The 16,530-nt window shown below is 39.9% G+C and overlaps 1 protein-coding gene across 2 annotated transcripts in view; it reads left to right on the plus strand.

Annotated features, from left to right (window-relative positions):
- The window catches only part of atg7 (ATG7 autophagy related 7 homolog (S. cerevisiae)), a 65,668-nt gene that overhangs the window by 39,889 nt on the left and 9,249 nt on the right, over positions 1–16,530 (plus strand). For both annotated transcript variants that reach the window (XM_085406763.1, XM_085406764.1), the window contains exon 18: positions 191–313. In XM_085406763.1, coding sequence (XP_085262889.1) covers positions 191–313 — 123 coding nt within the window. The remainder of the gene's footprint in view (positions 1–190; positions 314–16,530) is intronic.

Below are 16,530 nucleotides of genomic sequence, written 5' to 3' on the forward strand. Positions count from 1 at the left end.
ATTTTTCCCAGTTACTTAGCCAGTTCACGATCAGTTTATGCTGATCAGCTGTTTCTGTTTACTTTCAGTGAAAGCAGAAGTGTAGTATCATAGCACACATAATTCAAACAATGGTGTAATACCCCAGAGTTGCATTTTGGATTAAATAACCTTTAACTGTTGTTATGTTTTCTTTTGTTTTTTAATCTAGGTCTTAGACCACTATGAGAGGGAAGGTTTCAGCTTCCTGTCCAAGGTTTTTAATTCTTCCCATTCATTCCTGGAGGACCTGACGGGGCTGACTCTGCTGCACCAAGAGACACAGGCTGCAGAGGTAGATTGCGTCCACACATACACCCACCCACACAAATAGGTGGAGACATGATCACAAAATGTGCTAAGTGTGGCAAACCTGGTCCTTGAGCCATAATGACAAGAAACTGATGTTTGTATAGCTGGAATGAGAGCTGTGTGTGTATTCTTTGAAAGTAGTTAAGCACACTTGTCACCAATTTTGTGTTTTGTTTCTGTTTGTTTGTTCTGTTTGTCTTTTTTAAATAATGTTAGCCACCACTGTCAGGTGAAGTGTTGTTGGGGTCTGGTTTGAAAGTGGGAGTAAAGAGCTCTGCGTGGTAGTGCATTAATAGTGAGTAAGTGCTCCAAAGAGCTATGATGATGCAGGTTGTAGCCTCAAAAATATATGGTGTTTTTTGATGTTTGCACTCTGGTTTGTACTTCACCTTAGCCCATGCTGCAGAAATTTATTATTTATTAATTTTTTATAAAACTGTCTCAGCAATGACGTTAAAACGAGTGATGAAAAGCTTTGTACTGCAGTCATTATCAGTCCTCTCCTCCGTGCTTCTTAAAACTTCTTTGATTTTATTGAAATTTGCTGTAGCAGTTCCCTTTCCTATCCATCCGCACAGGCCACAGACTGTTAGTTAGCTCCAGGACCGCATGCAAGCAAAAATCTGTTGATTGGTTGATTTTCAGTCATTCTTTTCTCTGCATAACTGGAAAGTTACAAAACAGACATGATTGCAGGATCATAAATCTATTTTTTTGCTACCACTGCTGCTCACCAACAGGAGGTTGTTAGTGGAAAGTTGTACACAGCACTGAAAAGGCTAAAATGGCATGAAGTTTTTACATCTTTACCTCAGACTGATAGTTAAACCATGTGTTCTAGTTTTGTTTTGTTTTTTGTTTTTTCTGAGTGAAATATTTTACCCATCTCTTTTATCTGTGCTCTTTATGGTGACCTCCCTACACCAACAAAAGTGATTAATGTGTTTTTAAAAAAGTTAAGGAGATTGATAAATGAGCTTCTCTGTAAATGCAGAGTCCCAAAAAATCAGTCCACCAGTTAGAAATATCCCCTGTTTTTCTCATTTCATTGTGCTGGATCAGTGTCGCTGCTCCACATTAATTTTAAAAGTCAGAAGTCTGGGCATGAACTTGTTTGCCTGCCCGTACACGTCCAGACACATCTGTGTTATAAGCGTCTTTTATATGTGGAGATTCAACATGAAAACAACACTGAGACAAATTCAGTTTAATGTTAATGTCATAATAATAAGATTAACTTAATATGGAAAATAACCTAAAAATGGGCGGACTTTCACTTGTCAATTCCTGACATCACCATTAGCACAACCCTAGCCCAAAATATACTAATTGGTCAGATTGTTGGATTAGATTGTTGCAATGGAGTTGGACATTAATAGTAAAGAGGCCATTCATCAAATCAGCCGCTAGCCTTCACCTGTGGAAACTAGTTACTGCTGGACTGAGGTAACAGCATTAGTTAGATTTGTGAAGATGTTTCAGCTCCCATTGAAGAGACTTCTTCAGTTTTAAAAACAAATTGGTGGGGTCTCAGGTACTTAACCCTTAATGGGGGTTGTCCCCTTGAATGTATTCCTGAGGCTCATTGACTTTGGGTCATGTGACGACTGACATGAGCCATGGGGTGAAAGAAGTCATGGGTCATTACCATCACTGGTGGTTAAAGGTGAAACCCCTGTGAGATCTTTCCTCAACCTATCATGTGACTTACTGAGGTCACCAGAGACGAGGTGCGAGTGGGGTTGCCTGGGAAGAGAAATCAAGACTGCACTGGAAGTGGCTGACAGCTCATGTTGTAAGCCATCACTTTTCTTCAGTGACGGTTACTCACAGTGGACAAAGATGGCCTCCTTTACTCCTCTCTTAAACCATCTGTAGTTTGTCCTTTAGGTGCACACGTACAGCTAAGTCTGTTGTTGAGGTGGTTCTTATATGTTGTACTGTGCATTTGTGAAATGGCTGTTTAGTTTTACCTATGCAGAGGTCCGACCACACCTCACTGCAGAGTATACACAGCATACATTTTTTTTCATCTTGTGTTTGAGAGTTTGTGTCTTAGACAAAAATTGGACCAGGTCTAAGGGGACAGCTGCCACTTGGGGTCAAATACCTGTGGCTCTTTATCGTTTGCTTTTAGAACTGAAGAAGCCTCTTGGATGAGAGGTGAAACATCTTCACAAACCTAAAGAAGTCCAGTTGGCTCTTTTTTTCAGGCTCTCTAGAGTGTAGTTGAAATGGTTTGGGCAGCTTGTTTCATATCGGCTTCATGGCTGACCAAACAGATTTCTGAGCTTCTTGCTTTGCCTACTCCAACCATGACTGAAACCTAAACAGTGGGGCAGAGATTAATGGCTACATAGCTCTTAGATTGGTCCTGGAAGTTTTACAACCCTGGGAAATTCGTACCAATATGTTTTTTTCACACAGTTTCAGAATGGTTTTATCCTCTTGTGGAAATTTTAATTTCATCATTGGGATTTCTCTAAAAGCAAAACAAAACAGGACCTAAATCATTAAGCAAAGATGCCGTTTTAATCCCGAAGCAGAGATATTTTCGTCCCATAACCTTCCTCTAATTATTGTGTTGCCATAGAAGCGCACAGTCAATGTTGACGGAACAACGAGCGGCATAAAGTTCCAGCAAACACCCAGAATACTTTGTGGTGGAATATGGGTGGTTTTCTTCAAGACTTTCCCCTCTGACATGAGACAGAGGGAATCGGGGGGAAAGACAGAAAACGAGTGCGTGTGGGTGGTGGGGGTTGGGATTGGTCCTGTTGAACTGTGGGAAAATCCCATGTACTTTCTCCCTAATAACACATCGATGAGGAGGAGGGGGTGAAAGAAAAGCATGAGAGCCAGATTAAAATACTGAGAAACATAAGAGATAAGAGACAGTGGAGATCGTAGAAAAGACAAGCATGAAGAAAGAATGGACGTCAAAAGAGGACTGGAGATGAAAAGAAAACAATTTAAGGTGAAATGAGAGAAGCAACAAGTGAAGAAGAAAATGCCTTCCTCCTCTTTTCTCTCTCTCCCCAACTTCTACCCCCTTTCTCACCTCTTCTTCTATCAGTCTCCACCTCATCCCTATCATTTCTCTCCATCTCTTGCATTTGTTCCCACCCCCTTCTGTCCACCCCCTCTCCCCGATGAAGCGTGTTGAAGAGTCTGGCATCGGTCCCATTCTCTTCAATCAGAACACGGAGAGATTGTTTTGATTGCTCAGCCCACTAGCGCCAGAAGTCTTTGCGTCTGTTTCCTGTACACAGATTACTTTTTCTGAAAATTACTGCGCTTTAAGGACGTCCCTTAAAAAAAAGCCCTCATTTCCAGGAAAGACAGTAGTGTTTTTTTTTTCTTGACTTTGAAAGCATATTATTACTTATTTCATGCGGGAACCCACTAGAAACAGGCTTGTGGATCATTTTGGGGCTCGACCCCATATTTTGAGAAGTTCTGGTTTGCAATAATGATGATTCTCACTGCAAAATTAGGGGGTTTAAAGGGTTCTTATGTGATTCTTTTTAATGTGTACATATTGGAATTGGGTACAGTTATGAGTCCTCATGGGAAGATTATCACTTTCAGTGACTTTTCAGTGACTCACTGCTTTTAAAAGGTTTCCCTGAATTGTAAAGAATAGCTATTTTCATGACTAACTATCTCATCTGGTGTGGTTTTTTTTAGAAACTGTTGACAGATTTTACAAGTATGACTTTTAAACTGCAGGTTCTGATGAGAAATACAATAGTACTGGTCATATATGAAAAAACATAGTATTACAATGAAACAAGTTATACTTTTCAATGTTCTCGCCTTTCCCTAAAGCATGACACTGAATTCATCACAGCCGTTCAAGTGTGTGTAACCATTCTAAACTATAATCTACGTCACTAGATATCACTACTATGTACTTAAGGCCTATTTTGGGTGAGTTTGTAACCTGAGAACTACTTTTTATGCGGTCACTGCAGGGTTTTGTGGGAGTTCAAGTTCGGTAAAAGTTTAGACTGCCTGAAAGCTGTGCCTGTGCGTGTATGTGTGTGGTGTTAACGTGCACAAGTCACTTTGAATGGCTTCTTTGTGAGATCAGCCCTGCTGAGATTTCAGCCTGTGATGGGACCATGGCAGAGTGGAAAATGTACTATAAATCTGGCAAATCAGTTACTTATATTTGAAACATTTGTATGCAGCATGCCTCTTAAGGCCGTTCATGTTCGTGGCAAGGAAAATGAAACATGACCTGATTTTAATATTTATGAGCTGATCTGTAGTTGTGCTATACTTCTTTGTTTTTTACTCTGCAGATTGCCATGGTTAGTTTTCCTTGTGTTGTGCAACTGTTACCTCCACTGTCACTCCTGTGTGTATGAGTTATTTTCATATGGTCTAATTGTGTCATACAGCAACATTTTGGCTCATTTTCTGAGATAGACTCTCCAGCAATCACACCACCTTTATGCTGTCATGTGTTTCAGGCCTCTTTTACCCCTCTTGGTCCCTATTTATCTCATAACCACATGAATGATTATGTTTAAGTTAAGAATGAGTGTGGGCCACTATCTCTATTTTTACTATTTATAGCATTGTAGAAGCAAAAGAGATGAGGGAAAAATGTTACACAGCCAGGAAAAGACTACGGCAACCATTCAGACAAGCCTTGGCTATAAAATCATTGTACTTACTTCCTCCGAGGCCGTAAAACTGCCTCATGCCTCGACTGATACACATTTTCTCCTAACTTTAGATGAGTATTTGTAGTTAAACGTTATCGTTGCCAACAAAAATATCCATTTACCACAAGATTTTAACTGTTTCCAGCGTGTGATTTATCCAAACCAGATCAAATAAGACTGAATTGGGTCACATGTTCAACCTGTGTCGCCATGTTGGTTCAAAAGTTGAATGGGATGCATTACCTGAACTGAATCAAGCTCCGATTTCAATTCACAATAATTTTGTCATTTAAACATGTTTAACCGGAACATTGCTTTGAGTTTTGGCTGCCCTTTCCTTCCTCACTGTAGCTTCATTGTTGAGGGCAGGGTCAGACACACAAACACTCAGAGAAGCTGACAGGAAATGAGTGTCTGTACGGGATGCTCTACCTTTCCTACGATGCCCACTGATTGTCTTTGCCTTGGAAGGATGAGTCACTGCGCTCATTCATACAGACACTTACAGGGATCAAGGACAAAATGGGTTAATTTTATGACTTTAATGTTAACAAAAAATAGAAGCGCTATACCATTATTGAAAGTTAAAGTCATAATAACAAGCTGGCTTTGCTTTTTTACTCATTTGCAGCTCTAATGCGTCAGGTTAGTAATGTGATTGCAGGAGATTTTGTAAAGGAAGTGATGCGTTACACTCATATACAGTCATCTGACTTTATCAAGGTTAGATATTATTTTGTGGCTGTGCAGTTTCCTTATATTAACATCAAGGAAGCACGTGGTCATTGATATTCAGTTGTGTATGTTGTATGTCCCTGTCATCATTGTCAGTAAACATGGGAACGAGCGTGTTTCCCGTATGTGTTAATCTGTCAGCCTGTAAATGGCTCAAACAGAGGATGTGTGACCCTTTTAGCACAAAGGGTCTTTCTGCAGAATCCATGCTCCACTCCCTTCCACCTACTCCAACTGGCACTGGCAGCAAGTCACGAGTTAGACACGTCTGTGCTGAACTTGAAGAAGAATGTGTCACTTGTCACACTCTTTTCTGTTTTGGTTCTTTGGGACGTAGTCTCATGTTGAATACCGTGACAGCTGCTTGATTTTTAACAAAGGGGCCTTTAGAACATGCTTAGTACAAGAATCTCATATCACACAAGTAACACTTGATGTGATTTGCTCCACAAGGATTTGAGTGAAAAACTAGGCAACATTTAATATGGGTTTGGTTATGTGAACACACTCTAGAGGGTGTAACCTGTGTTTGTGTAACATCATCATCTTATTGTTGCATTTTGAAATGAAATCATTGTGAAATTACTTCAATCCCTTTTTAATAATATAGGACCATCTTGTATTCCTCCTTTGGGTACAGGGGCCCCTGATTTGGGAGGCATTTGTTTTTAAGTTGATACTCCAAATATCCAAGGTTACATATTGTGAGTCAGTGTCTTGCTCAAGATCGGTTTGTGAGGCACACTTTGGATAATTGCTCTGACAGTTGCTATCTAAATTATTTCGGTTTTGCTGCGTGACCTAAGATTGAACCGTACCTGTCGTCTAAGTAAAGAAGTGATCCGAGTCTTGCTGAAAATTCTTTAGGCCTAATTTTAGTACACAGAAGCTGTGTTCGATAAGATGTAGGTACCTGGATCTGTCCAGTGTGCCTGTGGCTTTTTGGTAGCAATCTCAGTGCCATCAGATGCCAGTAATCATCACCCTGAGTCATACTCATCCCCTTGAGGAGGAGATGTTACCCAACCACCCACACACATTCATCCATGCTCTGCTCTGCGCTTATCCACGTAAAACAGTGCGCTGACGATAAAGTTGATTTAGTTATGTTGGCCCGTCACCCAGCAGCTTGGAAAGCATACAAGTGCGGATACGCGCACACACACTCAGAGTAACACAAATTATCCAGTCACATGCTTTTTTTTCTTCTTCCTCTCTCTCTCTTTGTCCCCACATAAACAGACTCTCCCAGTGGAGACACACACACGCGCGCACACACACACGCTTACTCTATGAGCGTCAGAGGGCCCCATGTATGTCAGAGCTTTATCCAAACACAGCTACAGTTGCTACATGCTGCAATTATTACCAGATGGACTCAGGGAAAACATATTAAGTCTGCTTTTTCATTATTGCACTGCACACCCTCCTGTGAGACGGAGAGTTCGAGTGGGGAAAAAAAAATAAGGAGGGAGAATGAGAGAGACATTTTAAAAAAGTATAAATTGTCTTTAAATTGACTGCAATCTACTGTCCCTGAGTAGTTGCTTATTTTCATTTCGATTTACTATTAAGTTCCTTTGAAACAAAAAAAAAAATCACCTATTTTTTTTTTTTTTAAACTCTTTATATCTAAGTACAATCCTTTTGTTTTTTTTACTTGATGAAATCCATGAAACTCCATTCAGTAAGACTTGGAAAGTATGGAAATTGTGTGTTAACAAGCTGTTGCTGTTCATAAACACCAACTTCCTATCCAGTTGTTAAGTGATGATGTATGAACCCTGCTTCCGGGTCCAAACTACTTTGTGTTTACTAAGGCTGTTGTTTTTTTTTTAAACTCTGTCTATTTTCTATTTAATTTTCGATTTAATCTGAACAAGCTCCTTAAAAAAAGGGGGGGAAAAGGTCGGTGAACACTGTCTGCGTTTCTCAGTTTTTATTACCACTATTCATCGGCAGCACGTTTTAAAGCACCGTTTTTTAAAAACCTTACAGTGTAACTACAGCCCATCCCATGCAACAGTATATTAATGACTAACCTCGTATTGTTGATGAATGATCTCGGTTGTGCTTCTGACTGAAGTTTGGTCCGTTTACAGCAACCTGCCATGCGATTGCTAACTTTTATTGAGTGGAAACGTTACTGTGCTAATGTGTTTATATAGCTAGCCACCACGTAGCACATCAGTACATACCAGCTAGCCAAACTTCAGTAACCCCACAAACATCACTGCTGTTTAGTTTTCTGTCTTCATTTATGTCAGAAGTGAGAGCAGAACTGTACGTTTTAATTTTTCTGAAATCCCTCAGTTGGAACAGGGTATATTATGTTTAGATGGAAATTAGCAAGCTAACTCCCTGCTAACTTCTAACTCTGTTAAACTTTAACATCCAGGCATCCATGGAAAAAAAGGATTTATTCATTGTTACACCTGGTAAAGCAGCCAGACTTATCATTTTATTAAAGATGGCTGTCGCTATGTGACATCGGTTGCAAAGAAGGTTCTGGACCAAAAACCTCTCCCACGGTCACCTGTGATTTGCCTGAATGATGCTGATTTGTGTGCAAACACTTGCCAACTAATCACTGAGTGAAACTGGAAATGGAAAATATTGGTTGGTGACACATTGTTTCAAAATTCCCTTGCAACCTGTGTCACTGGCATTACTGACCGGTCTCTGGATCTGTGGCTGGGGCTTCAGCAATCGATTGGACCCGAAGCAAGCACTTCCTGACCTTTTGAGTAATACACATTTTGTCCTAGTTACTGGTGGTTGCTAGGAGGTCACCGTCAAGTCTCTAGGCCTGTGTGACTGGGCCCTTATTGAGTTTAGCAGCAAAAGCCAAGTATTAGAGTGCTCTCTTGCGTTTCTAGCCAACTGACTTTACTCTTGTTTAAACTTTAGATTTCGATTATACACTTCCTCTTCACCTTGCTTTTTATTGATTTTTTTTTTTGGCCATGCAGTCTTTATTTATTTTACTTATTCCAACATCTGCCATTACAAGCTAATTCAGGAAAACTACCAGGAAAATGAAATGTTCCTTTTGTTTTGGCTGCACGATTGAAACTTCATTTTCCCGGTAGTTTTCATGCCCAGTGGCAGACAGAAGTGCATGGTGAAAGCGACACTTTTTCATGAAACCAGTCTGGATACAACTACATTATGCAACTAACTCTTATTTTATAATCAGTTGAAACAAAAAAGCATGCCTGATGCATGTTTTAATATCATCTATTACTAGCATAAAACATCACCATTTGAATTATGTATAATATCTCCCCCTTGATCTCAGCCCAACATCTTCTTTCCAGTAAAAACATGTCAAACCACAAAAGAAGTTAAAATATCACCTATTAAGATGCAGAGAGATGAAGCATTTTATATTTAATTCAGTAGAACATTAACTGGCTGCTTTCATGAAGCAGTTTCCAGGAAAGGAGAGGAAAGGTAGCAGTTGTGGTTGAAACACAGAAGAAGGATTCAGAAAGTTATTTGATACCATGTTCCATAATTTGTTTAGAGTTTGAAAGTCAAGAAGAGATTCTTCACAGATCTCATAAAAAGAAATTTCAGTTTTAACATGAGGAAATATGTGATCATTCTAAATTTATTACTGGAAACTTTAGTCTTCATTTCTTTCTTGTTATAATTTGATAGCTTCTAAGTTCACTCTGCCTAAAATACTTATTGTTACAGATCATTTGAATTAATTGATCTGAAGTTTACTCCTTGAATAATCTCAATTGGTTAATTCCAGAAAACCTTCAAGGAAAATTTATGAAAATATTGCTACATTACAGACTTTTTGTGTGATTTTGTATTTCTGTGTATTAATGTAAAAAGTAAAGCGTGCATACCATCATGTGGCACATGCATATTTATGTCCCATACATATGCCAGCTATTCCTGCTTGACATCTTCTGCACTGCTAATTATAAAAGTGTGCTCTTCTTTCTCTGATGCATGCCAGCAGGGAGAGACAGGTCACATCTTCTATCCTTCCTTTCTTTACATAGTTTCTCACACATGCAGAAACTTTGTTCCTATACATAGTCTAAATCATCCCAGTCCTTTACAGGCTAAATTCAGAAGCTTTGTGTCATCGGTGGCTTGACTTTTAACCTCACTTGCTAATCCTACATATGCTAACCTTAACATATAAGTGGGGTGAGTAATTCTTGTGTGTTTGTTTTTATAACTAACCCTAGTCTTCACAGGTTCTAGATTGTCCAGCACAAATTGGCTCTTGGTTGTCTGACGCTGGCAGTGAGTGCTGGCAACCACAAAAGGGAAAATAGTGTAGTGCAAACAAGTGAAGTTTGACAAATAGGGATAACAAAGTGATTCAACCACAGCCTGCTTTACTCAATAGAGTTACCGGATTGAATAATACATGTTCTGTGCCAGGGCAGGTCATTCAGGACTTGGGTCAGGTGTGGCAGCTACAGTACGCCATCAGTCATTTAACTGCCCCTGTCCCACCTTTCTGATCCTCTAGCTGAGGTAACATGACACTTAGAACTAGCAGAGCTGCTCAGTGTTTCCATCATTACAAGGTGCCATGTTCAGCAAAATATAAATACCCAGGAAGAAGAAGAAAGAAGAAATATCCAGTCAGTGATCCATTTGCCTTATTAGTACATGCTCATATTGCAATATTGTTTGTTGCCTGTTCTTGTTTGGCCGTGAAATTAAAAAAATATGAGGTGCTGTAAGTGTATAAATGCAAACAATGGTCTCTTTTAGCCCATTGCAAGGTGATTGCTAGGCAACGTGATAACATTGTCATCTATCACATATAATTCAGCTTTTGTGGTTATAATGGACATGTTATTGTCATAAAATTAAAACAATAGGATCCTATCATAAGGTGTTGTAGGGGCATAGAGGCAAAAAATACTGTTCAGCCTAGCCTGTTGCTAGGTGGTTGCCAAGCAATTTGATGGCATTGTAATGGTTGCTCAAATCCTCATCGTGTAGGAGGAGTTGGCAGACAAAGAGACAAACACAGAGATTTTGTTTTATAAAAGGAAGAAAAGACTGGTCAATTTTAATAGATTACCCGAGTTATTGTTGATTTAGCACTATGTAGGTTTATTATTGTTGTTACTGATATTAGCATTTTTCCGAGCTTTTTCACTCAATGTGGAGATAAAGATGAAGAGGTGAGAAGAACAGCAGGTGATATGTTGTAAAGCTTCTTGGCACGGAAATAAGTCCACTTTTCTCCCTTGGTGGGCTGTATTAATACCCTTATGCACAGGATTGGAGCCAGCAAAGGGATGTACTGTAGGATGGGGGTGGAGAAGAAGCATGGCACCCAGAACAGCTGTCCTGTGTCTTGACCCCAAAGAAGCTCATACAGAATTACTAATCATCAATCACAGGGAGGTATTTTCATAAGTCATAAATAGGATCCATAAAGCCAAATTTTCCTTCACTACATGGGAAAACTTACAGAGGCCCTGTTCCTATACATGGCCTCTCCTCTCAGGCGCCAGTCAGTCCAAAGTGATGTCTTCTTCGAGCCAGGAAGCGAGCGACAGACAGATGGACAGATGACTGGGTGGCAGCAGACAGAGTAGTAGTCTAGTCGTCCCTGTTTAGCTCCTACTCTCCTTCCTGTTCGGTAGCTTAACAACTATTTCTGTATCTGTGTCAGCTTTGCACTTTTGGAGTGGACTGTCACTTGTGCAAGCACCCCAACACCACTTGCTTACATGTGGATCGGTTTGCTACACAGCTGAACTATTCAATGTAATTTTTGTTTTAACATGGACATTATGTTATTGGAGATTAAGATTTTATTATCTGATTTCTGGTATTATTTAGTCCCAATACAAATAACTTATTTGCTAGTACTCAAAAAACTCTTGAATGATTTATTAATATGACAACACCTATATTATGTTTTTCTCATGGTGTCAAAACACACCGTCACTGGTTTTTGTCTTCTTTTTTGTATACCCTTTTTTTGTTGTTGTTAAACTACGGAGAAAACGCTAAGTAATGCACAATTTTTGAAAAGCAAAAAGATACACATTTTATTGTTACTCCCCAACTAGTCACAGCAGATGGCTGCCTCTCCCTGAGCCTGAGCCAGAGGTTTCTTCCTATTAAACGGGGGTTCTTCCTTCCCACTGTCACCAGGTTCTTGCTCATAGGATGTCGTCTGATCATTGGGGCTTTCTCTCTGTAATTGAAGGTTTTTTACCTTACAATATAAAATACGTTGAGACAACAACTGTTGTTGTGATTTGGCGCTATCAAATGAAGTGAATCAAGTTGGCGAGCTATGTATCATTTAGAAAAATAATGTTCTGCCATCTATTAATGGATGATGAGGTAGTGTTGTTTTAGGTATAAGTGTGTAATGGAGTCCTGGAAGCCCAGTTTGATAAATGCATAATTTTGAATATAAAACCGTTTATATTACCATCTGTCCATTTTCTACTACTTAACCAATTCAGGTCATGAGGGACGGAAGGCAGGGTATGCTGTGGACAGGTTACTAAGTGTCTAATATAAAGTCCCATGAAGAATGCCTTCATCTTTGCTGGATGAAGTCTGGTTATAGCAAAAATTGCAAAAGTTCCAACTTTTATGTCATGTGATTGTTTGTTTGTTTGTTTTTGTTCATTTTCCCCCTCACTGTTCAAACTGGAGACTGTGGCACTACAGTTGCAGTGATATAAGTAAGGGGTCTGCTCTGCATTGTTACTGAAACTGCTTTAAGGTAAAAAAACAAAAAAAACAAAAACAATGATATTATATTTAAAGACATATTATATTTAATTTATATTTAAAGATATTACACTTTTCATTTGAAGGTTGGATTATAAACAATAATCTCATCCTCCTTGATACTGAAACTGGTATTAGACAACATCACTACATATTGGGTCCAATCTCATCTTTCAGGGTGAGTAATTAAATTCAAATACTTTGTTTTGTTCCTCACTAAGGACAAAAGGTTTGGAGATACCAGCGCTGAATTTAATGGATGTTTACCTTTCCAGTGAAGGTCAAATGTGTCATCTGTATCCAAGTAAATGCAGCTCAGCTGGAACCAAAGGAAGTGAATGTTATCAGAATGTAAGCACACATTGTGCCCAGTACATATTCTATTGTTTGATATGCTGAAACCTGGCATACACAGATGTATTAGCACATGACGAAATCTCCATTCAGGAGTGTTTCTAACATCAAACCCACTAAGAGTTGTATTTTTCTGTTACGCACAACTACTACAACATACAGAAATTTATTTGAAAAAAAAAAAGTCAAGAATAATTAAACGATCAGTTTTACATTCACATGAGCACAGATAGCTGCTGTGTGTACATATAACCTGGAGTCTAAAGTGTTTTCCATGGATTCTGTCAGTTCAGGGCTTTTTGTCCTCATTTTCTGGTTTTGGCAAACACAGTAAAAATCTCCAGCTGCATCAAAGACAGAGATAAGAGTCTGTGTGTGTACGTGTGTGTGTGTGTAAGAGAGAGAGAGGATCTTGTAGCCTGATTCTGGCCTGCCTTGCTGGTCACAGGTAATCTGCCCAGGAGCTCCGATTTGAAAAGGAATTGCACACACGCACACATTGGACATCTGGCCACAGTGCCGGTTCTTATCTTTTCTCCCGATGCCGTCCTGTCGAGCACATGGAGAGCAGTGATAACATCGAGCCCGGGGTTCTGATAATTACACATACATACACGCGGGTGCACGCACGATAAGTACTGCATGATTTGCATACAGCATGTATCTGTACATATAGTATATTTGTGTTTGTCTGCTATCTGTGAGTGAGACTACGACTAACGCTCACAGATAGACTTTGGCTAATGTTTGACTGACTTTGTTTCTTTTCTTCATATATGAAGTTTTAAGTTGTTGGCAGTGACTGATTCGCAAAGTGCAAAGCCTTGTAATGAAAGACTGTGACTGTCTGGTGTGCTTAGCATCAGATCAAAAGATTGCTTCAACTGTGGTTTACTAAGCACTTTGTCTTCTTTTCTTCTATTAAATGCGTTTGTGTATGTGTGTGTCTGTATTTGCGTGCAGGGATTGCTGCTCTACAGTAGAACGACTGGTTTGAATAGTATTTGCACTCAATTTGACAATTTACAGATTTTAAAACAGAGAAAAAAAGAGTTCTCGTTTCATAATTTGCATTCTGTTGAGGGTTTTTGTTAGGCAGAAGTGCGTGAGAGGATCTGTGAATGTGCGCGCACGCTTACCCAAGCCCGTGTGTGTCTTAGTGCATGTGCCCATGGGGCCCTGCTAGTGTTTGATTGCTGCTCTGACCACAAGTTGGGCTTTGACTCATAGTTCTAATTAAACGTAGGGCAGGTCTGAACTGGCAGGGCACACATACACGTACACACACCGCCTCTGAAGTTGATCTGTTATTGCCATTCGGTTAGTTGCACCCTCAAAAATGGTTCATTACACTGCGAGCACACACACATGCTAATGCCTCGCCAAAGGCGACTGCAGCTGATCTAAACAGAGGCTTCAAACTTTTAAAGGTTTTAATTTTACTGCAGCTTTGGCACACAAATAATAGTTGTCACTGTCATAACAGCTGTAACTGAACAGCGAAAACCAGTTTTTAAAAATCATACGTAATCTGTAAAAGGACTTTTTTCAAGCGTACTGTTATATATTTTACTATGTAGCTAAATTAGATATTTTTTTACCCTTTTTTTTTAAACCCTGATATGACTCTAAAATGTGTTGATAACCTCTGCTGTACAGGAAATGTGTCACTGGGAAATGGTCAACAGGGAACGGGGAAAAACGTAGGGAAGTGGAAGATGGAGAACGATAGCCAGTGGCTGACAGTGAGAGAAAGGACAGAAAAGTAGAGTAAGGCAGACGGAGCAAGAGACTTTTAAAGGAAAGAGGATATGTCAGTTGTCGAACTAAATGTTGTTTTCAAAAACGGTTTCGATCTAGGGAAACATTTCAGAGAAAGTTAGAAAGTCACTGCCACTGGAAAAAGAGGACATTTGGGAAATTTAAGCCCCTAAATATTTAAGAAAAAAGTTAAGAACATGGAAGAACAGTCCTCCTGCAAAGAAGGGCGAATAGTCTGTTGGTGTCTCAGGAGAAACAACAGAACCCAGCTGTTGCTCTGCAGGCCACCACACCCAGCGGAGAGAGGCTCCATTTGTTGTTGTTGCTGGCCTTCACGACGCTGACAGAAAAAGTGGGAAAAGGGGGAGGTGGAGGTGGTGGCAGCAGACTCCGGCTGACTTAAAGTAAAGAAAAGAGAGAGTGAAAAGTAGCAAAGGAAATGAAAAGAGGATGCTGCATCGCTTCTGGTTTGTCAGTTCTCCGTGAAAGGGTTTGGTCCAAAGTTTGTTATCTGGGTCGAGTATTGAGAATGCCACTGCTTTGTTTGATTACCCCAAGACTCGGGAGATTATGAAAACACAGCCAAGGGGACATGACCTCAGCTGGGACCTGAACATTAACGCCGTTCCCACGAGAGCTCCTCTAAGCCATCTCTTTTCCCTTTTTTAACTTGCGTCAGACGACTTTCACTCCCATCCATGTTATCCTTCACTTTCCGCCTGACGTTGATTTTCTTCAACCTCCTCTCGAGCTTCATCCGTGTTGTCCTGTTGTTCCCATTTTTCCTTGTGTCACTTATTTTCCCTCTGTCTCCAAATGTAATTGCTACACTTTTAACGACTGGGCTGTTTTTTGTAGCTATTGTAAAACACACTGCTGTCATTTAATAAAATTATGACCTGGGTTTAACACCCCCCCCCCCCCCCCCCCCCCCCCCCAGCCTTTTCAGCCACATTTTCCCTCAGCTGCTGGTGAGCCATACAAGTAGCATTCCTTTATCGATTGAATTAAATACCTAATAAATATAAGATAAGATAATTGGGTATCTGTTAACATTTTTGTCAAGTTCAGAAGGAAATTAACCCCATAAAGTTGCCTAAGTTACAGAGGAGCCACCAAATTTGGATCCACGCTGGATGTGGGGGAAGCTTTGTGAGGGAAAAGTGCCTCAAACATCGACACTTGAGCCTTTCAGGTCTGACAACTAGAGACTATAAATAAGTAAGATTGCTGGGCTTTGAACTGGGAAGAAGCATACGTGGAATAAAAAAAGCATTGGATTTCATAATGAGTCCAACAGTGTTACTGAAGTGCAATGGCAGCTTGATTGAGTTCTGTTACATTTCCATTGGTATGAAGCTACAAACTGATGCCTGCGAGGGTCACTGCATCAATATAAGATGATGAAAGTTGAGCTGGCTTCCTGTAGCACTGCAGTGATGTTTGTGAGTGCTGGAGTCACACCACTGCTATTCAGTGAGGTGTCCTATAACGTCACACCCAGTAGTATTTCTAGTAAGTACCTCAGTAAACCACGACAGCAGAACGACAGAGATAAAAGCATAGACTGCATATAAAAGATGGAACTGGTAACCATGACACAAACCAGTGGTTTGCAAAATTGTGTGTTGAAAACCTCAAGTGAGGCATTTTGGCTCCTGCGAACTTGGCGTTATGAAACCGGACATGACAAACACATGGATCTGAGAGAGAAACTGAGATACACTGCACAGTTTTAGAATAGAGTGATAGGCCCACCCTAAAGAATATCCGGTTTTATCCTTTGTTTTTAACTCTGACGGGGACCATAATTTACAAAATGAGTGTCTTGTTACACTCAAAAAGACATGAAACTGGGAATTGAGAACATAAACTCATCAGTAAAGTGTTTACTGAGGCTACAGATCAAGGAAGCAAA

This window comes from Rhamphochromis longiceps, linkage group LG5, assembly GCF_057381845.1.
Source record: "Rhamphochromis longiceps isolate RC_006_pf linkage group LG5, R_longiceps_female_GT1.1, whole genome shotgun sequence".
NCBI classification, from domain to species: domain Eukaryota; kingdom Metazoa; phylum Chordata; class Actinopteri; order Cichliformes; family Cichlidae; genus Rhamphochromis; species Rhamphochromis longiceps.